The 27,824-nt window shown below is 46.8% G+C and overlaps 1 protein-coding gene across 1 annotated transcript; it reads left to right on the forward strand.

Moving 5' to 3' along the window:
• On the forward strand, nucleotides 1-27,573 carry OPA3 (outer mitochondrial membrane lipid metabolism regulator OPA3). Its single transcript, XM_073226488.1, is given in 3 exon segments — nucleotides 1-286; nucleotides 24,077-24,438; nucleotides 24,440-27,573. Coding segments are annotated over 3 exon segments (576 nt in total). The 5' UTR covers nucleotides 1-144; the 3' UTR covers nucleotides 24,512-27,573.
• Nucleotides 27,574-27,824: the final 251 nt, after the last annotated feature.

Raw genomic sequence — 27,824 nt, forward strand, 5'->3', positions numbered from 1 at the left:
TCGGGGCGTCAGCGTCGACGCGGTGACGTTAGGGAGCGTCCCGGCAGTTTTTCCCTCCGAGTGCGCGCACGCACAGGGAGGAGGGCATGTTCGAGGCGCCTCGCCCTGTCAGCGAGGTTGCGCGTGCCCCGTGCAACCGCAAAGATGGTAGTGGGCGCATTCCCTATGGCGAAGCTGCTATACCTGGGCATCCGGCAGGTCAGCAAGCCACTGGCCAACCGCATTAAGGAAGCCGCCCGTCGAAGCGAGTTCTTCAAGACCTATGTCTGCCTCCCGCCGGCTCAACGTGAGTCTGACCCTACGTCCCTCCAACCTTTCCATTCTCTTAACCCCTCTCAGGTGGTTGCTCAAGGGATGGGCTTCTGTTCACGACCAATCACAGCTCGAACCGGCAAAGTCCAGCAGCCAATAGGGAGAGCTTCTGGGAGAGGGGCATGCAGATAGCCCAATAGAACTGGCTTGGGTGAGGGCTGGCGCACGGCCAGCACTCGTTTTAGAAATACTAGCCAATAGGAGAAGAGAATGTTGAAGACTGATGTTCAGGCGAGCCAATAGTGTTGGGGACTTGAGTAATTTGGGCGGGATATTCCAGTACCGGGGGTAGGGGCGGGGCCGAGGAGAGAACCGCCGCTGTCTTTTGGCCATCCTTTGGAAGCGGCTTCGCTTCCAAAACTCCACTTTGTGCTTCGTTTCTCTCCCCTTCTGGGACATGTACGTTTAAGACATCGGTTTGCCCCAACTTAACTCCGGGAAATAGGTCTGGGCTACGGACGTGGCTCGGGGGAGAAGTCTAGAGTCTGGGGACGTGGTCTGCGAATCTGGCAAAGGAGTGATTGTGACCTAAGTGGGTATTCATCCGTCTGTTCATTAACCGTGTTTGTTCGTCCATTTCGTTCAGTAGACAGACCGTGCTGGCTTACTGTTGGGCACTGGGAGACATACACGTGATCCGTCATGTCAACCCAGAGTGGTGGGAATTCCAGAGCTCAGAGAGGCCTCTGATCCAGGTGCTTGGGGTCAGAAAGGCTGTCTAGAGGATGGCCACCTGAACTGAGATATGAGGGGCATGGTAAACGCTCAAAATATAAGCTACTTTAAAAAGATGATCTGTGTGTTATAGGCTTGTGGGAGCATTAAATAAAGAAATTTAATGTAATTTGCTGGGTCAGCGAACTACCATTAATACGTTCAAACATACATTACTCATTTAGTTGATATTTTCTGAGCATCTGCTCTGTGCATGGCCTTGTGCTAGGCAATAATGGTGAAACAGCAGCTATCAAGCCAGCCCCAGGCAGTGCCTTCAAGGAGCTTACAGTCCAGTGGGGAGAGACCCATCCTGCAGGAGTGACGACCCCGAATGGGCAGAGTTGGGTTGGGGGAGCCCACTGGATGCCTGAATTGGCATTGGGTTCAAGGAGGGCTTCCTGGCGGAGGAGAACTCTGGGCTAGAACCTGAAAGGTGAGGAGAATCTCACCAGACGACATGGGAACAGGGATAATGAGGGAGAGGAAGGGGCATGTGCAAAGGCCAGATGGTTAAGGGGCTTGCTTTACCAGGGCCTGGAATTCCTGGTTCTTTGGTGTTTGGTGAGGCCTCTCCCAGAGTGTAGGTCTTAGAATGGAGAAGTAGGGTTTCAGTTAGCAAAGTGTTCTCATACCAGCTATTTCATTTGACCTTCACACTCTTTTTCCCCATGGGGAAATGGCTTCCTCAGTTTACAGATGAACAAACAGGCTTTGAGAGCAGAAGTGAATTGCTGGGACCATACATGGAGTTTGTGCCAGAGGCAGGCCTTAAATCCTACCCTCTGCATTTCCAGAGCTGGCTGCCACTGCCTTTCTTCCAAACTGTTCTGTCTTAGCATTGTGGTTTTGAAAGTGGCTTCTTGAGTCAAATGGACATGGGTTCCAGTCTGAGCCCCAGGCCTTCCCAGCGGGGTGGCTTTGGACAGGTCGCTTAACCCCTCTGAGTTTCAGTTTCCTCTTCAGTACAGTGGGCATTATATAATAGCAATATTTAGTAGGCACTCACTTGTGCCAAGCAGTGTGCTAAGCACTTCACAGGCCTAGCATTAAATTCTCACAAATTATTATGAGAAATATTTTCTCATTATTATTTTCTCTGTTATTATTCCCATTTTGTGCATATACATTTATGGCATAAACGATACTTACATTGTGAGAAGTAGATAGACAATGTTAAGTCAGTGTGTGGCACTTGTGCAGTGAATTAGGGCTCTTGTGCAGCACAGCAGAGAAGAAAATGGAAAATTCTTGTCCTCAGGAACCCTACACTGCAGGGAGGACAGGGACCCAGCTAGCCAATGACATAAATACTTAAAATATGAAGTATATTAGCAGTAACTGCTGTGGAGAAAACATTGGGGATGCAGAAGGAGGGGTGTTGGGGTGAGGTTGTAAGTTTAGATAGGGTAATCTGGGAGACCTTGCTGAAAATATGAGGAGAGGAGGGAGCAGGCAGTCCGGGCATCTTGCGAAGAGCATTCTGGCCCAAAGGTTCTGCACATGTAAGGGCCCTGAGGTGATGAACAGCAGGAAGGCCAGTGTGGCCCAGCAAAGAGACTGAATAGAGACTGAAGGCAGAGGGGAAACTGATAGTGGAAAGGGACAGATCAAGCAGGGCCTGTGCGCCACTGCAGATGCCTTGGCTTTACTCTGAGAGGATGGGACTCACTGGAGGGTATGAGCAGAGGAGGGACGGGGTCTGAGTTATATTTTAATTGGATCCTTTTGGCAATCATAAGGCAAGGGTGGATGCAGGTAGAAGGTGACTACAGTGGTCCAGGTGGGAGGTGAGTGGGGAGGAGGGGTCAGATTTTGGGAGGTATTTTTCTCCCAACTTCTTTTTAAAACATCAAACCCTCAGAGCAGTTGAAAGAACGGTATAGTTACCAGTTATATAACCTTCACCACCTAGTTCATCAGTTATTATCCTCTGACAAATTTGTTTTGTCTTCACTTTAACATATTTACTCTGTGGCCCTTTACAGAAAAAGGTTTACTGATTTTGCTCTATAGTAGGATCCCTGTCCTTTCTTGTTATTCATGACATTGACATTTGGAAGAGTACAAGCCAGTTGTCCTGTAGTGTCCCACAGTCTGGAATTTTCTGATCGCTTCCTCTGATTTGATTCACATTGAGCATCCTTGGCAGGAATGCCACAGATGTGATGGTGTCCCCAGGACATCACCTCAGGGGGCTGATGGCTGTTTGTTCCGTCATTTGTGATGGTAACTTGGATCCCTTGATTAGGTGGGACCACTAAAAGAACCTTTCCTTTTCCCTTTAATAATGAATAACCAGTAGATTGTTTGGAAGGTAGCACCGGGCAGGATTTCCCATGAAGTGGGTGTGACATGGCAGAGTGGAGGAGGGGCAGGCTGGACAGAAAGGAGCAGGAACAAGTTTCATTGGAGATGCTGTTAGATATTGGTGTGCAGTGACTTCTTATACTTACACTTTTTTAACTGTGGTGTTGTCTTCACGCTGCTGATTGCCCTTTGCCCTGGACCTCAGCCTGTGCTATTGGAATTTCGCAGAGCCGATAGCGGCTGTGCGTTCTCCCGAGTTGGGCCTCCCGAGCTGACCAGCACATCCCGCGTCTGTGCCTTTGGCTGAGGTTCTTCCGACTCAGCAGGGTAAGCCTGGCTGTTGGTCTTCTCAGAGTAGAGGCTGGAGCAGTAGGTGTGTCTGCCTGAGGGAAGAACAGAAAATGCATGAGTCATGAGAAGCATAAATCATCCAGGATGCACAATGCTGGGGAGGCAGAGATCTTTTTAAACCAAGATTTCTGAGGGAGAAAAAATACAAGGGGTTAGTGATAACACGCAGGCCAGGGCCACTTTTGCAAAGTACACTGCTGACGCGTCCGGGGGAGCTGCGGGATATCTGGGCAGTGGGACAGTTCCAGGTCGTTGCTACTTCTTCCTTTAGACTCTGCTGGCCATTTTTCTAGTTTACTATTCACGGTGGGCAGAGTAGAGGCCCCTGAGGATGTCCACACCCTGATTCCAGGAACCTACTGACTGTGTGAACTTGGAGACAAAGGGGACTTTACACCTGTGGTTAAATCAAGGATTTGGGGATTACAGAAGTATCCTGGATTATCCAGATGAGCCCAGTGTAATCACAGGGTTCTTATAAATGAGAGAGGAAGACAGGAAAGGACCCATTTGAAGATGCCACCCGGTTGGCCCTGAAGGTAGATTGGGAGCCCCTAGCCGACAATGAAAGCGGCCTGTAGACACTGGAAAAGGCAAGGAAATGGATTCTGCTCTAGAGCCTCTGCACAGGGACTCTCCCCAGCTGACACCTTGAGTTTAGCCTGGTGAGACACCTGTTTCTGACTCCTGACCGACTTCTGGAAACTATAGATACATTTATGCTATTTTAAGCCATTATGTTCATGGTCATTTGTTACAGGAGCAATGGGAAACCAGTATGCCACATAATTGTTTCAGATTGCTGGGAGAAATTTTTCAGAAGACTTTAGCTCTGTGGTCATTCTTAGAAATTAGGGCTTGGAGTTGGTTTCAGTTTTCTGTTGCTATGTAGCAATCTGACCCAGAGTTTGAGTGGCTTAGAACAGTCACTGTTTTATTTTCTCCCACAATTTTGTGGCTTGACTGGGTTCAACTGGACAATTCCTCAGTCAGTCTTACTTGGTGATGTTTCATGGGGTTTCAGCCAGAGGCCTGAAGTCATGAGGAGGCTCGACTGGGTCGCTGGAATGGCCAGTTCCCTCTCTGTGCCTTAGTACTGTCTTGGGACCTCTCTTCTCCGTGTGGTCTCTCCAGCAAAGTAGCTGAACTTCTTGCACGGTTGCTCATGGCTCCCAAAAGCCATATTTCCATGAGGGAAGAAGCAGAAGCTGCAGGCAGTTGAAGGGCAAGGCCTGGAACTGCACAGTGTCATTTCCAACCCATGTTATCCGTCAAAGCAGCTCTTGCACTGACCAAAGTAAGTGTGGGAGGAGGCCGCACAGGGCCTGATATGGAGGGTCCCCAAAGGCAGTCCACCCCAGAGTAGACACTCTCGGGTTTGAATTTCGGCACCACTTACTAGCTGTGTGACTTTGGGCAAGCAGCTTGACCTCCCTGAGCCTCCATTTCCATATTTATCAAATGAGGGTAATGATAGAACTCACCTCTCAGGATTCTTGTGAGGATCCAGGAGGCAGTGGATATTAAGGCCTGGCCTAGAGCATATGTATCTGGTTGTTAGTCCTAGGGGCACATGTAGAATCTGTTCTTAGCATATGTGGGTATTATTGTCCAGAGGCTAAATGTGTCCTGTGTGTGAATATATCCTGTCTCCTATCTGTGAGAAAGCTAGGCAGGGGACCACTTTTACAAAACCCACTCTCCTCAGCTGTCCAGGAGTGTCACCTGGATATTTTTAACATTCTTCTGAGTTACATGAACCTGTGCATGAGCGTTTGAAAATCACTTCCCTGGAGTCTATTTATAATCTCCAGAGCACCACATCAGTTATGTTACAGGACAGCAGGCCGCTGCTGGTGACCTCCAAATGTGTTTATTATGCTCTCTTACTAAGGAAACATTTTGAGCATTCTCTCCTGGAATGTGTGTGTGTGTGTGTGTGTGTGTGTATTTACTTAGCAGTCGTGTATAGTGCTGACATATAATGCTGTGAATATATTATGTGCATTTGAACACATTCAAAAATTGGAAGGGATGAAATTACAATTTTAAAAATAAGATTTATGTTTAATGTGTCCATGGCCCCCCAAATATTTTTGCTCTCCCTAAAAATGTTTTCATATACAGGCATTGTTAAATGCATTTGAAAACTCTTGGTGTAACCCTCTGTGAGAGTCTAGTTTTGACATTCTCTGTGTACAGCTGTCACAGCTGACAAAGACCTAAGGCACAGAGATCTAAATGAGAGAAGTGTGCCTCGCCCGCATTTAGTCCCACTTCTTATTTTTCAATCCCCCTCTTAATACGCAGAGACGTTTGTTGGAATTGGCTTATGCTCGCATTGTTAAATCTTCAACCTGTGGTTTCTGCGCAGTGGTCGTTTTAAGAAGCCCTGGTATGAGGGCTGGTGGATTTGCAACCTGAGACTGTCCTGAGGAATGTTAGCCTGGGCCGCAGTATGCTAAATGGACACAAGAGGGCGCCATCGTCGCCCTTTGGGCATCCTGGTCGGGTACCCTGGGAAGCGCCGGAGGCCATCTCTGCAGAGGACCTCGGGGTCTGTACGCCTAGGAGAGCTTAGTTTCTTCTCCTTCCCCTCCCCATCTCTTCTTCCTTTCTTTCCTTTTCCTTCCTCTCCCTTTCCTTCCCTCCTACTTCAAAACAAAACATAACCATGAGTTCTCATATTTTCTTCCTGTTGCCTCAAAGAAACACCTTGTCCACGTCCCTTTGTCCACCCCTTCTTGAGGCTCCGTGGTCAATTCCTTAGAGGCCCGCAATGTCCTGGGCCCCTAGGATGTGCTCCTGTTCCTAACTGGGGTCTTCTCCCCACTTCCAGTTTCTTGGCTTCCTCGCTCTTCCTGCTCTCTGGGCTCTAGCTGGTCCCACCTCAGACCCCGGAGCCTGCGTATAGCCGGTGATGTCCGCAGACCTCCCTCCCTCCCCTCTTTCCTAAGCTGTCCTCCGGTTCTGCCTTTGACGAGCATACAGCCGCAGCAGCTACCCTCTACTGAGGGCTGGTGTGCCAAACTGTGTGCTGACTATGTTTGCCATTTTTATGTTTGCCATATTTTCTTTTAAAAATTAATCAAATTTTACTTCTGGGTTTTAGGGGCTTTTTCCTTCAAAGTTTTTTGGAGGGATCTACTAAACTTATGGAAGTGTTATATGCTTATTGTGAAGCAAGGTACAGATCAGTTTATACTCATCTGAGATTAAAACTCAGCCAGTAAATCTTTACCAAACTTAAATTTTAAAAATGTTCATTGTTGGTGGAGAAAGGTGGCTCTGTGGTTGGTTTGATGGCTTAGGAATGTCATTAGGTACCTGAAGATTTTTTCTGGCTCAACCATCTCTGTGTTCAGACAGTAACTCTTCTCAAGACCTCAAAGGGGACTGCTGGGGCTCCAGACTGCAAGTGTCCAAAGAGAGGGACTTTGTGTGCATGTGTGTGTATATGTATGGGGGATGGAAGGACCCAGGGAAATAAAGGCAAGTCTTGGAGGAGAAAAAAAATCTTTTCCCAGAAGCCCTCAGAAATCACCCCCTCAATGCCAACCGGCCAGAATTGAGTCATATACTGCTAAAGCGGAGGTCAGGGTGGTAAATATCACTTCTAGACTCTAATGGCATGGGTGGATGTTGTTGATGAAACAGTAAAAAATAACATAAAGTAGCATTAATAATTGTAAACATTAAGGCTGTTATAGTCTTTACACTTACTGATTTGTTCTCACCATACCCCATGAGGTAGATTACCATGATTAACATTACTTTAACAGATGAAACTGAGCAGAGCTGTTAAGTAACCTGACATCAATTTACGCACAGGACTTGAATGCACCAACATCCCTGCAAAACAGGGGCCATAATCCCCATTTTGAAAAGAGGAAATGGAGATGCAAAGAGGTTGAGAAACTTGCCCAATATTAAACAGCAAATAGCCCCAGGACTTGAACTCAGGCCCACCAGTCTACAGAGCACAGTCGTCTCTTAACCTCTCTGCTAGCTGCTTCGCTTGTACCTCTTAAATTCCCAAATGCCATCTGGATTAAGTCAGGTGATCTCTCCAGCTCTGGGCAGGGAGTAGAGGTGGGATTATATTCTGAGACAAGGACATGCTTCAGTCTATTAAGGGGCTGCACAATTCACCCACTCAACAAATCTTTGCTTCGTGCCTGCTGTGTGCCAGAAACTGTTCTAGGAGTATGACTAACTCAGTAGTCAGCAAAACACACGAAACGCCCTGTTCTCATGGAGCTCACCGTTTGAGAGTATTAGTGACTCCAGGGGCACTGAGGGGTCCTCCTTCCAGTACTACCCAAATTCCCAGGCTGAATCTCAGTGGTCCAGCTCAGGTCACACCTCATCATTGAACCAGTCTGTGGCCCAGGGAGTGCAGTGCTCTGATTGGCCAGTGTGAGGGGCGGGGTTAAGTCCTTTGGCCCCCGGATGGGGAGACAGGGCTTCTTAATAGGTAATAACGGTTTTTCTTTGTTGTGTCTTCTGTGATCTCAACAAATGATAATAACCTCCTTATTTAGGGAGTTTACAGGGTCATCTTGGCTTTATGAGTGGGGAAATACCTAAGAGGAAGAAGCAGGTTCCCTGAAGCAACACAGAATAAGAAATCAAGCCCCTTGGTTTCTCAAACTCCTCTTATATTTAGTTATTATATTAGATTTTTTGCATATTCTCTATTGAAGTACAACATCTATACAATGTAGCATACAGATCTAAAGTGTATAGTTTAGTGAGTATTGATAAATGCATATATCTGTGTATAAGCACTTACAAGATATAAAACATTTCCATTACCCCGGGAAATTCCTTCCTTCCTTTTTCTGTCACCCTATGTGACTTATCTCACTGTAGATCCATTTTACCTGCTGATAAACTTCATATAAATGGAGTCATGCAGTATGAACTTTATTCTAACTTTTGTTCACATATTTTAAGGTATTTGCTTGTTGCTGCATATAGTTCATGTCTTTTACTGCTTTTAGTGTGTATTCTTTTATTCTAGTATATGAATATGCTGTTTTTTTATCTACTCTCTTAAGGATGGACATCTGGGTTGCCAGTTTTTTGGGTTATTACTAGTGAAGCTGCTGTTAACATTCTTGTTCAAGTCTCTATGTGGGTGTGTGTTTTCACTTATTTTGGGCAAATACTTAGGAGTAAAATTTCTGGGTTACATGGTAAAAATAAAGGTATTCTTAATTGTATAGGAAGCTACCAAAGAGTTTTCCATTGTGGGTCTCGTTGCTCCACATCCTTGCCAATATTTAGTGTTTTCATAGTTTAATTTTAGCTATTTCAGTTGGTGTAAAATGGCAACTGCAGGGGAAATGAAAATTCCCATGGCCGGGATCCTCACCTGACCCTAAACTACTTGATGATGTAATTCACCTACTACTAGGCTAATACTTCCACACCCAAAGGCAATAAGCTATTACTGACTGAGTCACTATATAAAGAGCTCTACCCAGTGCTCTGGGCGGAGGTAGAGACCGAAGTGGATTACAGACCTGCAGACTGCTGGGTGCAGACACGATTCTAATGCTCAACCTATGGGTTTATTCACCCAGGTGCCTAGAGAATAAAGCCGAGTATAAACCCTTTTACCCCAAGAAAGTTCCATTTTTATTTCTCAATCTCACCAAGTCCATAGTAAACTTCCCCGGGGCTGAAACCATCAGGCAAGACAGCAACTGTTAGTTTTTCCCTGGCGAGTGGCAATGTTGAGTACTTTTTCATGTGATGATAAACAAACATTTATTATGTCACACAATTCCTGAGAACCCAAAATTCAGGAGTGGCTTCTTTAGGATCAGTCTTTCAAACAGAAGGCTTGCCTGGTATTGGAGGGTCTGCTTCCGAAATCACTCACTAATGTGGTTCTTGGTAGAGGTCTCAGTTCTTTACTGGCTGTTGGCCAGAGAACTCAGTTGCTCTTCACATGGACCTCTTTTTAGGCTACTCATGACCTGGCAGCTGGCTTCCTCCAAAAAGGGTTTACCAGGAGTGAAAGTGACCAAGACTGAAGAGTCATGGTCTTTATAACGTAACTTTGGAAGTGACATACCATCACTTTCGCTGTTACCTATTGGTCATACAGATCAACCCTAGGGTAATGTGGGAAGAGACTATACAGGGCTGTAAATACCGGGAGACAGACAATTGGATGCCATCTTGGAGTCTGACTGCTGCAATTCTATTACTACCGTGAATTAAAATTACCGATTTTTAAGAGAATTTTAAATCAATCTTGTATTCCTGGATAAGTACCACTTGGTCATGGTATATTATCCATTTTACCTATTGCTCTTCATGATTTGCTAATATTTTTATAAAGATTTTTAGATCTGAGGTCATGAGTGACATATACTGTAATTTTATTTTCTTGGAATGTCTTTGACAGGTCTTAATACCATGATTTTGCCACCTTCATAAAACAATTGGGAAAATGTTCCCTCATTCTCTATTTTCTGCAAGGTTTTGTATAATATTGAAATTGTTTCTTCCTTAAATATTTGATATAAATGTCCATCTAGGCTTGTGGTTTTCTTTAAGGGAAGGTTTTTAATAACAGATTCCATTTCCTTAGTAGTTATACGGCTATTCAGATTTTCTATTTGTCTTAATTTTAGTAAGTTATGTTTTTCAAAGTATATGTTATTTCATAAAAGTTATTGAATTTATTTGGTATAAAGTTTTTCATAATATTCCTTTGGTGTCCTTTTAGTATTTGTAGGCTCTATAATGGTGTCCCCTCTTTCATTCTGGACAGTGGTTAATTTATATATATTTTTTCTTTATTCTTGATCATTAGTCCTGCTGTTCTTGATATTCTTTATCAATATATGTTTCAAAGAATCACCTTTTGGCTTTTTTATTTCCTCTTATTTGTTTATTTTCTATCTCACTTATTTCTGCTCTTACCCTTATTGTTTTATCCTATTTATTTTGGGTTTAACTTGCTCTTTTTTAGTAAGATAGAATCTTAGATTATTGTTTTTAAACTCTCCTCTTCTTTTCATTTTATTTATTTATTTTACATGTATATTTATTTTATTTTATTTTTTAACTCTCCTCTTATATATGCATTTAAATATAAATTTATCTTATGTACTACTTTAGATGTATTCAGCAAAATTTGATATGTTGTGTCTTCATTGTCATTCAGTTCTGTAAATTTTCTAGTTTCTCCTGTGATTTCTTCTTCAATGAATGGATTATTTTAGAAGTGCGTTGTCTAATTTCCAAATATTGGGACTTTTTTAGATTTCATATTATTGATTTCTAATTTAATTCCATTATGATCAGTAATAATACACATGATAGAAAAACTCAGATGACACAAAAGGGAATGTGATGAAAAGTAAATGTTTCCCATCCCTGCCTACCTGCTTGCCTGCCTGATGGTCTTTCTTCTTTTCTTTGTTCATTAAAAAATATTTACTGAATGCCTACTACTTGCCAGGTGCCCAGGATACAGCTGTTTGAAAAGAGAGTCTCTGTGGCCCTTGTAGAGTTGAGAGTCTCCTGACAGGAGACACACCATAAAAAAGAAAGTAAAATATATGCTGTTAGGTGGTGTGAAAATTGATAAAGGGAAACTTCACTGACATGTCAGGCCTGCAGGGGGAGCACCCATGCCCACCACTCCTGGTCAGTTGCAGACCCCACAGGAAGAGGACACCTTGCTGCTCTACTATTTTGGTTACTTTACAACCCAGTAGCAGGAGGGAAGAGTTTCTGCCTCCCCCAGCAACAGACAGGTAATAGCCCAGCCAATGAAGGACTGTTACAACTCAGCCAATGAGCTGCCACAACACATGGGACTCCCAGTTTCCTCCAGTGGACCATATGCTTAGTACAGTCCCCCAACTCTTCCCCTTTCTTCTGGAAAAGAGCATCTTCTCCTTTGTTTTCCAGGACATACATGTGGTTTTGCCATAGCTTGTTCCAAACTGCAGTTCTGTGCTAGTTCTGAATAAGACCATTTTGCTGATAATAAAATAACTGACAGCTTTATTTTATTTTATTTTATTTTTTTGAGAGGGCATCTCTCATATTTATTGATCAAATGGTTGTTAACAACAATAAAATTCTGTATAGAGGGGTCAATGCTCAATGCACAATCATTAATCCATCTCAAGCCTAATTCTCCTGTCTCCAATCTTCTGAAGCATAACGAACAAGTTCTTACATGGTGAATGAATTCTTACATAGTGAGAGGGGTCAATGCTCAATGCACAATCATTAATCCATCTCAAGCCTAATTCTCGTCAGTCTCCAATCTTCTGAAGCATAACGAACAAGTTCTTACATGGTGAATGAATTCTTACATAGTGAATAAGTTCTTATATGGTGAACAGTACAAGGGCAGTCATCACAGAAGCTTTCGGTTTTGATCACGCATTATGAACTATAAACAATCAGGTCAAATATGAATATTCGTTTGATTTTTATACTTGATTTATATGTGGATCCCACATTTCTCCCTTTATTATTATTATTATTTTTATTTTCAATAAAATGCTGAAGTGGTAGGTAGATGCAAGATAAAGTTAGAAAACATAGTTTAGTGCTGTAAGAGGGCAAATGTAGATGATCAGGTGTGTGCCTGTAGACTATGTGCTAATCCGAGCTAGACAAGGGCACTAAAACATCCACGGATGCAGAAGCTTTCTCTCAAAACAGGAGGGGGGTGAGGTTCTAAGTTTTACCACCGTTGTTCTCCCGATTTCTCACCTGATGGCCCCCTGCGACTGTGCCTGTCTTAGGTTGTTCCTCCCTTGAGGAATCTTACCCGACTGACAGCTTTATTTTTAAGGTTAGCAGTGGTAATAAGGAAAAAATGAAGCAGGAAAGAAGGATTAGGTATATAATAGGAGAAAGTGTGTTCTATCTTAGGTTAGGTTCAGGAAGGACTCACTGAAGAAGTGAATGTTCGGTTAGAGGCTTGAATAAAGTGAGGAAGTGTAGATACTTGAAGAAATGTGTTTCAGGCATAAGGCATAGTGAAGGTAAAGGCCTTCAGGCCAGAGCATGCCTGCTGGTTTCCAGGAACAATGGAGAGACTGGTGTGGCTGGGGCAGAGGGGGTGTGTGAGAGTGGGAAGTCAGAGGTCAGAGAGAACCATCAAAGGTCACCCCTAGCCACCTTCCAGAGGTGTTCTGTGCATAATCAAGCTATTGTAGGCATGCATGTGTTTAATTTGCATAAATAGTAGTATACTATCCACCTGTTCTATGCCCAATATTTTTTCTCTTAGCAGCATACTTTGAAAATCCATCCCATATTCTTTTTCTTAACAGTTGGTACAGTGTGGATGTACCACACGCTTGTCGGTGGATATTTAGCTTTTTTCTGGGTTATGCTCTCCCAAAGAATGCTGCCAGCCTTTGTGTCACTTGACAGATGGCCTTTATGCCAAGGTACATGTGCCCCATGTCCACCCAACCCCCTGCACTCCAACATGGAGAGTTTTAAGGAAATTCTTTGTCATCTGTGGTCTTCACTTTATTATGTTGAAGTACATACACTCTATACCCATTTTGTTAAGAGTTTTTATCATGAATGGAAAATTTTGTCAAATGCTTTTTTAGTATCTATTGAGATGATCATGTGATTTTTATCCTTTTTGTTAATGTGATCGATTTATGAATATTGTACCATCGTTGCATCCCTGGAAGAACTCCCACGTGGTCATGATGAATGATCTTTTCAATATAGTTTTGAATTTGATCTGCTAATATTTTGTTGAGGATTTTTGCGTCTATATTCATTAGGGATATTGGTGTATAATTTCCTTTTTTTGTGGTGTTCTTGTCTGGTTTTGGTATTAGAGTGATGCTGGCCTCATAGAATGAGTTTGAAAGTATTCCCTCCTCTTCTACTTTTTGGAATACTTTAAGATGGATGGGTATTAGCTCTTCTTTAAACATTTGGTAGAATTTGGCTGTGAAGTCATCTGGACCTGGTGTTTTGCTGTTAGGTAGTTTTTGGATTACCAATTTGATTTCATTGTTGGTAATTGGTCTGTTCAGATTTTGTTTCTCCCTGGGTCAGTCTTGGAAGGTTATATTTTCTTGGAAGTTGTCCATTTCTTCTAGGTTGTCCAATTTATTGGCATATACTTTTTCATAGTATACTCTAATAATTCTTTGTATGTCTGCTGTATCTGTTGTGATTATTACCTCTTCATTTCTGATTCGGCTTATGTATGTACACTCTTTTTTTCTTGATAAGTCTGGCTAGGGTTTATCTAGTTTATTTTCTCAAAGAACCAGCTCCTAGTTTCATTGACTTTTTTTCTATGGAGGGCTTCCAGGAGACAGGAATGGCTCGGAGCTCAAGGGGAAGTGAGCCAGACAGTGGAAAGATGGAGGCACAGGTAACAGCATGTGCAGAGGTCAAGGTGTGAACAGGGGGCACTTACAGGAAGCCGACATGGCTGAGATGGAGACAGTGAGACCTAATGTGATGAGAGAGAGACTGGGCAGCCATCTAGGGACAATGACAGGGCCACATCAACACATTGGGACTTGATCTGGAGGGCAGCAAGGACCCTGTGTCATGGTCACAAAAGAAACCAAGGACAGAAAGGAGTTAATTTACTTTGTATTTTTCAAAGAAACTTAATTTCTGCTCATAAAAGTAACACTTGCTCAGGCAGAAGACCTATCCATGTATGTCCTAGGCTTTTTCCTGTGATGTTGGTGCCCTGTTCTGTACACACACTCCTGGGTACACACCCATCTGGGAAGCTCCCCTGCAGTGCAGCTCCTCTCTTATTGTTTGTCAAGAAGGGGTGATGACCTCACCCTGGCTCTTCCCTTCAGCTCTTGCTTGCAAAGGACAGAAACCTACTCTAATGGGCAGATGCATAAAAGCTTCCAAAGTATACAGCCTTAGGCTCAGCTAGATCCCAGAACTCAGACAATGCCTGGAAGTCACCATCCCATCCCTGGGCCCTGTGATTCTCTGTACTGTCTTCTTTCTTAGGCAAGCACTCTGTTTTGGGGGACAAAATGGCCTCAGTAGCCCAAGGTTCACATCCCGCTCACTAAGCAACCCTTAGTTGGAAAGTAAAGGCCTTGTTTCTGAAATTTGAGGAAAAATCCCCAGGCTGAATGCCAGCACCTGAAGCTGGGTGTGGGGGTTGGTCTTCCCTGAACAACATGGAGGCACAGTGGGGGAGGGGCTCCCCCAAAGGAGCACCGGGGCAGTTTCCAGAGAAAGGAGGTAGATGCCGGACCAGCAAAACCAACAGATACTTACTTCACAGTGGCTTTGGAGAGAGAGTGCAGGGGTCTGGGAGCCTCTGGGGTGTCCTTGGCCGAGATCCTTCCCATCCGGGATGACTGAGGCTCATGGTTGAGGAGAGCCCCTTTCTGTATCTCAGTAGAGGGTATGATTTTACCCCCAGCACCTCTATCCAAGGTCACCGGGGTTCAAGGCCAAGGACGAACGGACTCTTGACCTCTGCAGTGGCCACCAGCCCCATGCCAGAGAGGTGGGCATGTTTGAGCATGGCACCTGGCCCCCAGGCTGTGCCTCGCTTCCCCGGGTTCACCCACTGCAATCTCCTGTCAGACTGGGAAGGGGTCCTGGGGGTCCTCAGTTCACCCAGCTGAGTGACCTGTCACATATAGTTGTCTCTCCTTTCAGCTGCCTCTTGCCCTCTGCCACATGCCATCCATGGGGACCTAGGTCAGCCTCCCTGCTGGTCCAGCCAGTACCCCCCCAGCCGTCCGTGTCCCCTGGCCCTGTCCCTCCCCCCTCCCCCAGCCCTCCATGTCCCCTGGCCCTGCCTCTTCCCCCTCCCCCAGCCCTCCGTGTCCCCTGGCCCTGCCCCGACCCCCTCCCCCAGCCGTCAGTGTCCCCTGGCCCTGCCCCGACCCCCTCCCCCAGCCGTCCGTGGCCCCTGGCCCTGCCCCGACCCCCTCCCCCAGCTGTCCGTGGCTCCTGTCCCTGTCCCTTCTCCCTTCCCTCCAGTTCCCGCTGTTGCTGTGGCGTCTGGCTCCCTTCCACCTGACTGCCTTAAAAGTGGGGCTTGGGCTCGAGCAGTTTCAGTCTTAACAGGTTTAACCTGGAGTCCTAAGTGCTGGGGCACCTTGTTTATGATTCTTTAGAAAAAAGTTTTAATTATGTACTTCTTTTTCATAATAAGTAATAAGTTCTCATGGTTTAAGGTTCAAAAGAGTGTGTAGGGAAAAGTCTCCCTCCATTTCTACTCTCCAGGCACTTGTTCCCCTCCACAGAAGCAACCACTGTCGTCTTGTATATTTTCTAGAAATAAACCCAAGAAACTGCATTTCCCAACAAATGCCAATACAGATATCCCCTTTTTCCCATGAATCCCAGGCAAGCAACATACACCGTGGTAGTCCTCACTGCCTTCACTGACCGTGTTCCTCTGGAGGGAATTATCTGTCAGCTCATAAAAACTTCCACACTCCTTTTCAGCTGCTGACAGAATGACCGTCATTTATAAGGCTGTAGAGGGTCTGGTCGAGTCTTGACCCCAGCTTTCTGATTGTTATTATAAGCAGTGCTGCAGGACTAACGTGCCAGGCGAGCCTTTCGCATACCCGGGGGCGGCTGAATCTGGCAGCGGTTACAGGAGGCCGAATGACTGCCGCCAGGGTGTCCGCGCAGCAGAGTTACACTGGCAACAGCAGGGGTTCGAGAGGTCTGTTTCTTCAGTCTTGCCACCTGGAAGCTTTCTTTTTTTTTTTTTTAATCTCTTTACTTTGAACTAAGTTTAGATTTACAGAGAAGTTGTAAAAACAGAACAGAGAGTTCCTGCATACTTTCACTCCGCTGCCCCCGATGACAGCATCGTATATAAACCTGGCACGGAGAACAAACCCAGGAAATGAGCAGGGGCCGCCGCTGCTCGTGCAGCTGCAGTCCTCATTCACACTGTACCGGTTTTTCCACCCATGTCCTTTTTCTGTCCCAGGATCTTACCCACGTTGCATTTAGTCATCATGTCTCTTTAGTCCCCAAGAATCTGTGACAGTTTCTCGGTCTTTGTCTTTCTTTCATGACCTTGACCCTTCTGAAGGTTACTTCTTTTGCAGACTGTCCTTCAATTTGAGTTTGTCTGATGCTTTCTCTTGATTGGAAAGAGATTTTGCATTTTTGGCAAGAATACCACAGAAAAGATGTATCCTTCTCAGTGGACCCCGTCAGGGGGTTCCTGACATCGAAAGGTCTTATTTCTGGTCGTACTGGCCTTGGCCACGAGTCTTTGGTGGTGTCTGTTAGGTGCGTCCATTCTGAAGCTACTGTTTTCCCCTTTGTAGTTCACAAATATCTTGTAGAAGACACTTTGAGACTCTGTGTGTATCTGTTTCTTTCAAACTTTTGCCACTCATTTTAGCATTCAGGGGGGATCTTGTCTGCAGCCCTTGTGGTTAACAGTGGTTGCCTGACGGTGATTCTCTCTTTCTTCCTGTCCTTCTCCACGTCGTAATTGAAAGGTTACTTACTGTCTGAAGACTGATCCTGTCTTCTTGCGAGTTGTTTTACCACTCATTCTACTGATGAGGGAAACGGGGTTCATGGAGGAAGTGGATTGGGTCTGAATCTGGCCCCGCCTGTCTCCAGGCTGTGGTCTTGGAGTCACAGGAGGAAAGAGGACCCTCTGGGGATTGTTAACTGGGACCTTGCCTCCCAGCCTTTTCGCAGCACATCCCAGTATATTTTCTGTCATCTTGCCGACTAGATGAAAGCTTTTAAGTTTTGAGAGTCAGTGGCCGCTGCCTGGGCGTAATTATAACAACAATGGCTGCTCTGTACTGAAATCTTCCGATGGAGCCAGGCATAGTCTTTTGGATCTCACACACGCTCTTGGTAAGGATTATTAAACCCATCTCATAAAGGAGGAAACTGAGGCTGGAGAGGGAGCACAGTAGGGACTTCAGCCTGGCATGCCCTGAAGCCTGTCTTAACCAGCAGGTTCTCCTGCAGGAGGGAGCCTGAGGGAGTGATGGCACCTTCATCTCTGGCCACTGCGGGGAGTTAGAGACCCGGTGACTCTTAAGGCCCCTATTCTTGGAGCCTTTCCTTAGCATTGCCCCAGTTCTGCCTCGGCTCCTCGGGAAGACGGGAAGAGATTTCTCTCCCGTGCTGAGTCCCAGCTAGGGCCAAGACAGCTGCTTAGTTCAGCTGTTGCATTCAAGCCTCTTTCCAAGGTCACGCCATGGGAACCTGTGACCCATAACTTCTAAGACTCCCTAGGTGAATACCAAATCCTCAGAAGTGAAAGGCCTGGGAGGAAAGTCTGGGGGGTCGGGGGCAGGGGAGGATGCTTCCCAGGGCCTGGATGTTCTTCCTGTTGTATTTCCTGTGGTTGTCATATTCTAACTTGGCATTGCCTTGCGGATTACCAGGAACCCCTTCTCAGTTGAGCAGCACCTCTGGGGACCTTGATGGAGGAAGGGGCAGCAGAGCTCACAGCAGTTCCACATGCTGTCCTTGGACACCAAGGCCATAATGCCACAGCATCTCCAGGCCTCCCCTTGGGTCACCAGCATGTCACTGGGGAGTCAGAAACAGCCCAGCCTGGGCCTGGAGAGAGCTGGGAGGCAGGGTTCCCAGGCTGGGGCTGCCTTGGGACCCGTCCCCTCCTCACTTTAGTTCAGCTTTTATCTCCCTTCTGGGAGCTGCCCTTTATCTCCCCTGGGTTCATCCGTTCACCAGGCTAGAGCCCACTACTGTTCCTTCGTGGCTGGCTTAGTCTATCCTGTTCTGTTTTATTCTCTTCTGTTTTATTTTGCATGGCTTTATGAGGTAGAATTGACATACAATAAGCTGAACATATTTAAAGTATACAATCTGGTGTTTTAATAGACACGTACAGCTGTGAAACCCTCACCATGACCTGGAGAGTGAACATATCCACCGCCTCCAGGGTATCCTTGGGCCCCTCGGAAGCCCAGTGCCTCCCCCACCCATGCCCCCCCCCCGCCACTTTGCAATTGCCAGTAACTGCCTGCTAGAGACTAGTTTGCATTTTCTAGGATTTATTTCTTTTTCATACCTAATTGCTCTGGCTAGACTTCCAATATATAAAATAAAATACTAAAATAATAAATAAAATAAAATAAAATGAAATGAAATAATGAAATGAAATGAAATGAAATGAAATGAAATGCTGAAATGAAAGTGGCAAGAGTGGGCATCCTTGTCTTCTTCCTGATCTCAGGGAAAAGTTTTCAGCTTTTCACCGTTGAGTGTTATGTTAACTGGGGGTTTGTCATATATGCCCTTTAGTATGTTGTGGTACATTCTCTCTGTACCCACTTTGTTGAGAGTTTTTATCATTAATGGATGTTGAAGTCTGTTAAATGCTTTTTCTGCATCTATTTAGGTGATTGTATGATTTTTAATCCTTCATCTTGTTAATAGATTTGTAGAGGTTGACTTGTCGTTGAATCCCTGCAAGAAATCCCACTTGATTGTGGTGTATGACCCTTTTAATGTACTGTTGAATTTGGTTTGCTACTATTTTGTTGAGGAATTTTGTATCTATGTTTATCAGGGATATTGGCCAGTAATTTTCTTCTGGTGTTCTTATCTGGTTTTGGTATCAGGGCATGCAGCCTCATAAAATTAGTTTAGACATGTTCCCTTCTCTTTTATGTTTTAGAAGAGTTTAAAAAGGATTGGTGTTGATTTTTTGAATCTTGGGTAGAATTCACCAGGGAAGCCATCTGACCCTGGACTTTTGTTTGTTGGGAGGTTGTTGACTACTGATTTAGTTTTCTTACTGATTATCAATCTTTTCAGGTTTTCTGTTTATTCATGATTCAGTCTTGGAAGGTTGTCTATTTCTAGGAATTTATCCATTCTTTCTAGGTTGTCCAATTTGTTGGCATATAATTTTTCATAACAGTCTCTTATGATCCTTTCTATTCCTGTTGTATCAGTTGTATTGTCTCCACTTTCAGTTTTGGTTTTATTTATTAGAGTCCTTTCTTTTTCTTGGGAAATCTAGCCAACTATTTGTCAATTTTGTTTATCTTTTCAAAGAACTAACACTTGGTTTCAATTACCTTTTTTAAAATTATTATTTATTTGTTTAATTTTTTATTACGGTACGATTAATATACACTCTTACGAAGGATTCACATGAAAAAACAATGTGGTTACTACATTTAGCCATATTACCAAGTCCCCACCCATACCCCAGTGCAGTCACTGTCCATCAGTGCAGCAAGATGCCACAGATTCACTATGTGCCTTCTCTGTGCTACACTGTTCTCCCTGTGATCCCCCCACACCATGTGTACTAAACATAATACCCCTCAGTCCCCTTCTCCCTCCCTCCTCACCCGCCCTCCCCTCCCCTTTGATAACCACTAGTTCATTTTTGGAATCTCTGAGTCTGCTGCCATTTTGTTCCTTTAGTTTTGCTTCGTTGTTACACTCCACAAATGAGGGAAATCATTTGGCATTTGTCTTTCTCCGCCTGGCTTATTTCACTGAGCATAATGTCCTCCAGCTCCATCCATGTTGTTGCAAATGGTAGGATTTGTTTCTTTCTTATGGCTGAATAGTATTCCATTGTGTATATGTACCACCTCTTCTTTATCCATTCGTCTACTGATGGACACTTAGGTTGCTTCCGTATCTTGGCTATTGTAAAAAATGCTGCTATAAACATAGGGCTGCATATGTCTTTTTGAATCTGAGAAGTTGTATTCTTTGGGTAAATTCCAAGGAGTGGGATTCCAGGGTCAAATGGTATTTCTATTTTTAGTTTTTTAAGGAAACTCCATATTGCTTTGATGTTTTCTATTCTTTCTCTTTCCTTTTTTTGATATCTGTGACCTTGGTTTTATTGTTTTTTAATCCCACATATAAGTAAGATTATACTGTATTTGTCACTCTCTTTTTTTTGACTTAACTTCACTTAGCTTAATGCCCTCAAGGTCCATCTAATATTTTCCATTATGTTGACAACATTTTTAATGCTGGTTTGTGCAACTAAATTGACTTCATGACTCACAAATGGGACAAGACCTGCAGTTTTAGAAATAGCACATGAGGGATGACCAAGTCATTCTAGAAGACAATTGTCCAGCTCAGAGCAAACTGATACATGTGGGGTTCTAAGCGCCATGCTGGGATGTCGGAGAAGGGAAGCTGTCCGACCTTCCCCTGGAGGCCGCTGTCCTCCAGGCCGCCCCCTTCATGACTCAGCATGCGAGGTGCTCTTTTTGGCCTAGTCATGTCACACCCAACAGTGTTTCCGTGACCATCACGTTGTATCTGCTGTTTATTTTTGCTGTGTAACTTCTCACAGAGCGCATGGGGTCACCAAACAGCCTGTGTTATACCCTGGTAGTGTAATAGAATGTTATGGCCTAGAGAGGGTGGGAGAGGACGGGGGTGGGGGAGGGATGGGGGTGGCGGGGGCAGGGAGGCACTGAAAAGATTGTGATACAGGAATATGGAATGTGTACAAGTCACCTTTAAAAATGGGAAGGTAGAGGAAAGACAAGCTGCATGAGACAGTGTTCGTCTTTCATAGTGGGGCTGGGGGTCAATAGAAAATAATTGTGTAAAATACAAGCTGACTTCCCGTTGAAGATCTCTGAAATAGAGATGAGAATGGACACTTATTATCGGATGTCAGGGGGATGAGGCTGGGGGACAAAGGTTGATTAGGGCACGATTAGGGGGCATGTCTGAGGTAGTATGTAGCACATAAAATGGTAGGCTTTCGGTTTTTGTTGTTTTTTAGCTAGACTCCGACTGCCGCATGGAGTACAGCTGCAGGGCGTGAGGCTGCAGCCAGTGGACGGGGAGGAAGCCGGGCAGCGACCCATGGACACATTCAGCAAGATACTGAGTACCACCTGTGTGCCTGGCCTGGTGCAGGACAGTGCGGGGGACACAGGAGTGATTGGGACAGCCCTGGGCCCCACCCTCATGGGGCTCACAGTCCAGTGCAGGAGACAGAGTAGAAGCAAGTGCCTGGATGACAGGGTCATTCCCAGTTGTGATAGGTGTTCCGAAGGGAATACACAGAATGAGAGGAAGGGCAGGGGGTCCCTGCTTAGGGAGGTCAGGGAGGGGACGTTGGTCAGAGCTGAGACGGAGCCCAGACCAGCGCAGTGGGAACAGTCTGAGAGAGACACACAGGAGGCAGAATGGGCAAGACACAGGGCTGAGAGGCTGTAGTGGAGGGGAACACTTGAGTCCCAGGTCTCTGGCCTGGTGACAGTATGGCCCCAGCAGGAGGAACCACTGTGGGCGGGGGGCAGCGGCTTCAGATTGGATGCAGTGCGTGTGTTATGTCTGGGAGATGTCCGGGGGCCTGTGGACACCCAGGTGTGCAGTCCTCAGTCCTGTCCCGGCCTGGCTGCACTCAGCCACCTCTTCTTTCTAGCCCTCCATTCCCACACCATCCTTGTTCCTGAACCCCAAATCTCGCTACCAGACCAAGAGAGACTGCTCTTAACTCCTGTTCTGAAAAGTATCCCTGCCACACACACACATACAATTACTTTTGCCCTGGATGTGTGCTGCCCCCGGGTGCCCATTCCCAGACCCACCTACTGCCCAGGTCCCCGTGCTTGGTCTACACCGAGACACCAGCACATTCCCCCAGGGATGCCAGCAGAAGCTGGTCCTGTCTCTCTCTCCTTGCCGTGCTCTGGCCCCTGTGCTCTGCAGTCCTGACGTGAAGGAGCTGGTGTCAGTTAGGCGCCCGGTGCCCGGCCTAGCACCAGGGCTGTGTGTGGTCATCACATCCCATTTCACAAGGCAGCTCAGAGTGGATTGGCATTGTCCAGGCAGTAAGTGGCTGAGCCCCAGGTGGACCTCAGCTTGGTCTCCACAGCTTGGGCCCCAGTGCCCAGAAACACCAGGGCCTGGGTTACAAAGTAGTAAGAGTGGCCGCAGCAGCTGGCAGTCGCTGAGAGGGCCCTGGGTACCCTCCTTGGATTTTACTGCCAGCTCCAAGCAGAGCTCCTCAGACATGTTTGCTACCCCTTTAAAAAAATGAAAAGTTGTATACTTCTAGTGCACTTTCAGGTTGACAGCTAAAACTTCCCACAAGTTCAAGTAGGTGCAAAGGACATAATTTTGGGTATGTTATGAATACTGATAGTTTCAAACAGCTGGTGCATCCGTCCTTTGAAGTATCTAATGCAGTCCACGTACTCTCGTGATTTGGTGTCTGCCAATGTCCAGTTTAAAAGAAAAATAAATAAACTCTTCTTTTACAGTCAGAAATTTTATATTGTTGCTTTTTGTCTTTGAACTTGTATTTACAATTCCTTTCCAGAACTCTGTCTAATGAATTATGTAACAGCAAGTAAAATACAAATTTTAATTTTGTATAGTTTCCTGTGACCATAATTCTAAATGTTAAAATATTTTCTTCTGGATTGAGTTACCTTTAAAGTTATTAATGAACAGTTAATTTAAAACATTTCATATATTATCCATTGTCATGGAAAACAGTTAAACATTAAAAGGAAACTGATATGTTGGAAATGAATCTCCAAATGAGCTAGACAGAGCATCGCCAATCATTTCATGTATTGTTGGACGAATATTAATTATTGCAGGAGTGAGCATTCAGCATCAATTCTGCCTTGGTGTTTAAGATTCAAATACTGAGAACCTTCGTCCACAAAGAAGCAGCTAGGCAAGGAACTTTCTGTTCCAGCAGCACCAGCCAGGTCTTGAGCTTCTTCCAAGGTATATGCCCAAAACCTCACCGTGAGGAGCTCACAGCTGTTAGGTCCATCTTCAGGGATGATGAAGTCTAGGACTGGAGCCACCAGACTTGCAAAGAGATCCGTTGGTCACATGCTCACAGTCGCTTAGCATTTCAGCTGCGCTTTCTTTGGATTCAGAAGGTCCCCCTCTGCTGCAGCTCTAACTGCATTTGGGGAAGATTCAGAAACAAAGGGAGTCTGCCTTTCCCCTGGCAAATGGGCAGGGGGCGACAGAGCCCGGGAGCGGGAGGACGCCCAGCAGGCTGGCTGGAGGCTTGAGGGAGGAATGGAGGGAGCTAAGCTCTGGCAACTGAGTCCCTACAGTTACCTGGCACTTTGTGCTCTGGGAGCCCCTGTCACCCTCCAGGGTCGTGGCCCCTCAGTCTGAGGATACCCCCTCCAGGGTAGGGTTTCTCATTCCTGGCTGCTTGTAGAATCCTTCTGGGTGGTTTAAAAAGATGCCTCGGGGGTCACTCCACGTAGGTGACTTGGTGTCACCCAGCCAAGGCCTGGTGCCGGTCTTGTTTAAAGCGCCCCGGGTGATTCTGGCTTGTGGACACCAAGGCATGGAGGGGTGGGGCTCGCAGGGGCTCCCAGCAATGCAACCTGACCCCTCTCTCCCCCTGCAGTATACCACTGGGTGGAGATGCGGACCAAGATGCGCATCATGGGCTTCCGGGGCACAGTCATCAAACCGCTGAATGAGGAGGCAGCTGCCGAGCTGGGCGCTGAGCTGCTGGGCGAGGCCACCATCTTCATCGTGGGGGGCGGCTGCCTGGTGCTGGAGTACTGGCGCCACCAGGCCCAACAGCGCCGCAAGGAGGAGGAGCAGCGCGCCGCCTGGGACGCAATGCAGGACGAGGTGGGCCACCTGGTGCTGGCGCTCGAGGCCCTGCAGGCTCAGGTGCAGGCGGTGCCCCCACTGAGCGCCCTGGAGGAGCTTCAGGCACAGATGCAGGAGGTGCGCGCCCAGCTCCGCACCGAGGAGGCCAGGTCCACGCCCCGAGCAGTGTCCCCGTCCAAAGAATAGGAGCCTGCGGAAGCCTGAACTTGGACATGACTGATGTGGCCTTCTCCCTGAACTGCCCTTGCCTGTGCTGATCCAGAGGAAACCACCTGGATCTTGATGGAACTTGGATCCGGTTGCCCCTTACTGACCAGTGGTACCTGCCTTCCGCTGGGACCAGCCTCCAGTAGGTGAGGCATTCAGCATAGCCCCCTCCAGCCTTCAGCTCACTGGTGCAGCCCACAGGGCTCATCTCCTCCCTCGGCAAACCACAAGGTCCCAGCCTGCAAGACGTGCTCACTCTTCTGGCAGAAGAAAAATGTGGGACCTGGACTACAGCGTAATCGACCTGACACCCCTTTCTTTACCTGACCAGTGTTACCTTTCCCCAGACGCTCATCCTTCACCCAGGAACTCGCGCTTCCCCCGGTCAGTGGGTGCAGACCATCATGAGGAGCTCCCGTGCCTCTCAGCGAACTCCATCCCCCTCAGCTTCTAAGGTGGGCTCTTACTGGGACATCACTGCTCTCCGGAGGGGGATAAAAGGTGTGCTGGCTTGGTCACGGAATGTTCAGTCTCCCCTCTCAGCCTGATCTGTGATGTCTTACCCTGAGACGCCAAGTGGAATATTCTAGCAGAACCCTCCTCACCCTTCAGTCTGTGGCACAACCCACTGGAATGGTGGGGCAGTGCCCTCCCAACCCACCTTTGTGGTGGAAAATTTGACCCTGTCTACAGCTGGTCCAGCCTGTCTTTTAGCCTTGGCCCCCCACTTACCTGCCCTCAGAGTCCTTGGGCCTTTCCTGACCTGTGTGCTTACCCACCTTCCCGACTGTCTTCTCCAGTGGCCTCTCTCAGGAGACTGTCAGCCATGGATTATATGGTCACAGCCCCAGTTTCCATCCACATCTGTGGATCTGTGTGCTGTTGCCCTCCTATCCTGGGGCTCTGGGCTGGTCAGCAGTCCCTTCATACAGTGGTTTCCTCCTGCCCCCTGAGCCCCAAACCTACTCACTCCCAGAAGACTAGGCTGTCAGTTCATCTTACCCTCTTCATCAGTTTCCTGGGGCTGTCGTAACAAATGACCACAGACTTGGTGACCTAAAGCAACAGGAACTACTGTCTCACAGTTCTGGGGCCAGAGATCTAAAATCAAGGTGTTGGCATGCCGTGCTCCCGCTGGAGCTCCAGTGGGGGGGAAACCTTCCGGGCCTCCTCCAGCTCCTGGTGGCTTCAGGCACTCCTTGGCTTGCATATCTCCAGCCTCTGCCTCTGTCTTTATGTGGCCTTCTCTTCTGTCTCTTGTAAGACACCTGTCATTGCATTTAGGGCCCACCCTAAATCTAGGATGGTTTCATTTCAAGATCCTTAATTACACCTATAAAGATGCTTTATCCAAGTAAGTGCACATTCACAGGTTCCAAAGAGTTACGATGTGGACATATCTTTTGGGGAACTGCCACTTAACCCACTACACCTCCTACCCCAAGAGTATGCTGGGACTTCTGCCAGCCACCGGGACACTCGGCCTTCCCCGTGAGGGTGAGAGGAACAGTCCAGCAACCACCTTCACTGTAGTTTCTCTTCCAGGAATCGTTAGTGATGCAGGAGGGCTGTGGGTCCCACCATTCTGCGTTCTTATATTTCAGGCTGTAGATGTTTCCTAATTTTATAAGAGCCCCAGGTGAGAAAGACATCTTAAGGATGTATCTGAGAACCATGACGTGGATCTCCAAAGTGGGTACAAATCCCATTAAAATTAGGAGAGAAGCTGAGAGGGTTCTGAGTGGGCGGAGTCAGCCTATGAACTCTCTCCCAGATGGGGCATCGAGGCCCAGGGGAAGCAAGGGGACTTGCCCGAGGCTAAGGAGCCAAAGGGGGACTGGCCATCCAAGGTGGTGAAGTGGTATGAGCAGAGTGGGAGCACAGGGAGGGGGTGGAGAAGGGGTGCAGGGTGCCCGAGAGCACCGGAGCAGGGCGAGGAGGAGCAGGAGGGTGGGAGCTGATCACGGGGCGGGGCAGGAATATGCAGAGACCCAAGGCAGCCCAGAGGTAGTGTGGAGAGGAGGGGGCCTTCAGTCCCCATCAGAGCAGCCCCACATCTCAGCATTTAGTACATGGTTAGATCCATTCCACCTGGGCCCGTTTCTAAGCAGCTACAGGCAAAGATGCGGAGGGGGGGTGGCGGGCGTTCTCTCACTTCCGTTCTGCTTCACTTCCCTTCCCTAAGGGGTAAACAGGATCTGGACACAAGACCCACCCAGACAGAAAACCAAGAAACAGGTTCTAAACATCAACTGAATTCCTTCTGGAAAAAGGGGAGAAGCTGATACAGACGGAGCTGAGGTGGATGCTGTGCGGGGCTGCCCTTAAAATTGGAAGTGACCTGAGTGGATAAGTGATGGGGGGAAGAAGGCTAGGGAGACAGCACTGCACGAAGGGGTAACAGATGGGGCCCGGTGAGCAGGCACAGTGCCTCGTTTCCACAGTTACTCCTGGGGTCCACTCTGGCCCCGACGCCTCTCTGGAGCAGCAGTTGCTGGAGGCCAGGGATTCTAACTGCCTCCCCTCTCCCTGCTCATCATGTCAATAAATAGCTGCTATAATGTTAATTTCTTCATTTCATTTATGAGGAAACAGGCACAGAGAGGGAATGTCACCTGCTCAAGGTCACACAGGGAAGAAGCAGAGGAGGGACGTAAAGATGGGCAGTCTGGGCCAGAGCCTAAACGCCTAACCCCTGCGCCATCCTGACCCTAACGTGGCATGGCCCTCCCATCTCCCAGACTCAGAACAGCCCTGACATGTCCTCATATGTGCCAGACCTGAGACTGCATCAGTTTCACCCGCCGGGCGAGGGCACAGGGTGGGGTCAGCGTGTGGAAGTGGGGGGAATCCCCTCACCACGCACAAGGCCAGGAGGACAGTTCATCGCCGTGGTGTCCCACCAGCTAAAATGTTGTATACATTTGCAACTTGGGGAGAGGGGTTAGAATAAATTTGTAAATGAGGTTGTCTTCAAGGTGATGCTTTTTTTTCATATTAAAAAAATCCCTGTTAACCTTAAGAAAATGTCCTTTGTTTATTCTTTCATTCAATAAACATTCATTTTTATGTGCCTATTATGTGTCCCGCCCCATTCTGCGCTGTGCTGGGGTCCCAGCCAGGAGCCAGACAGCCCCAACCTGCCCTCAAGGGCTCACCGTCAGCCGGCAGACAGGTGCAATCAGACGTTTCTCTTCCGGTGTTACTGCCTGTCTCAACAGTTGTTTGGGAAGGGGCTGGGCTGAATCCAGACTCCTCCCCCCATGAGGGAATCAGGACTAGGGCCTAAGGAACCGAAACCCATCCACAGGCTCGCAAAAGCCCCA

Source organism: Manis javanica, chromosome 17 (assembly GCF_040802235.1).
Source record: "Manis javanica isolate MJ-LG chromosome 17, MJ_LKY, whole genome shotgun sequence".
Taxonomy (NCBI): Eukaryota; Metazoa; Chordata; class Mammalia; order Pholidota; family Manidae; genus Manis; species Manis javanica.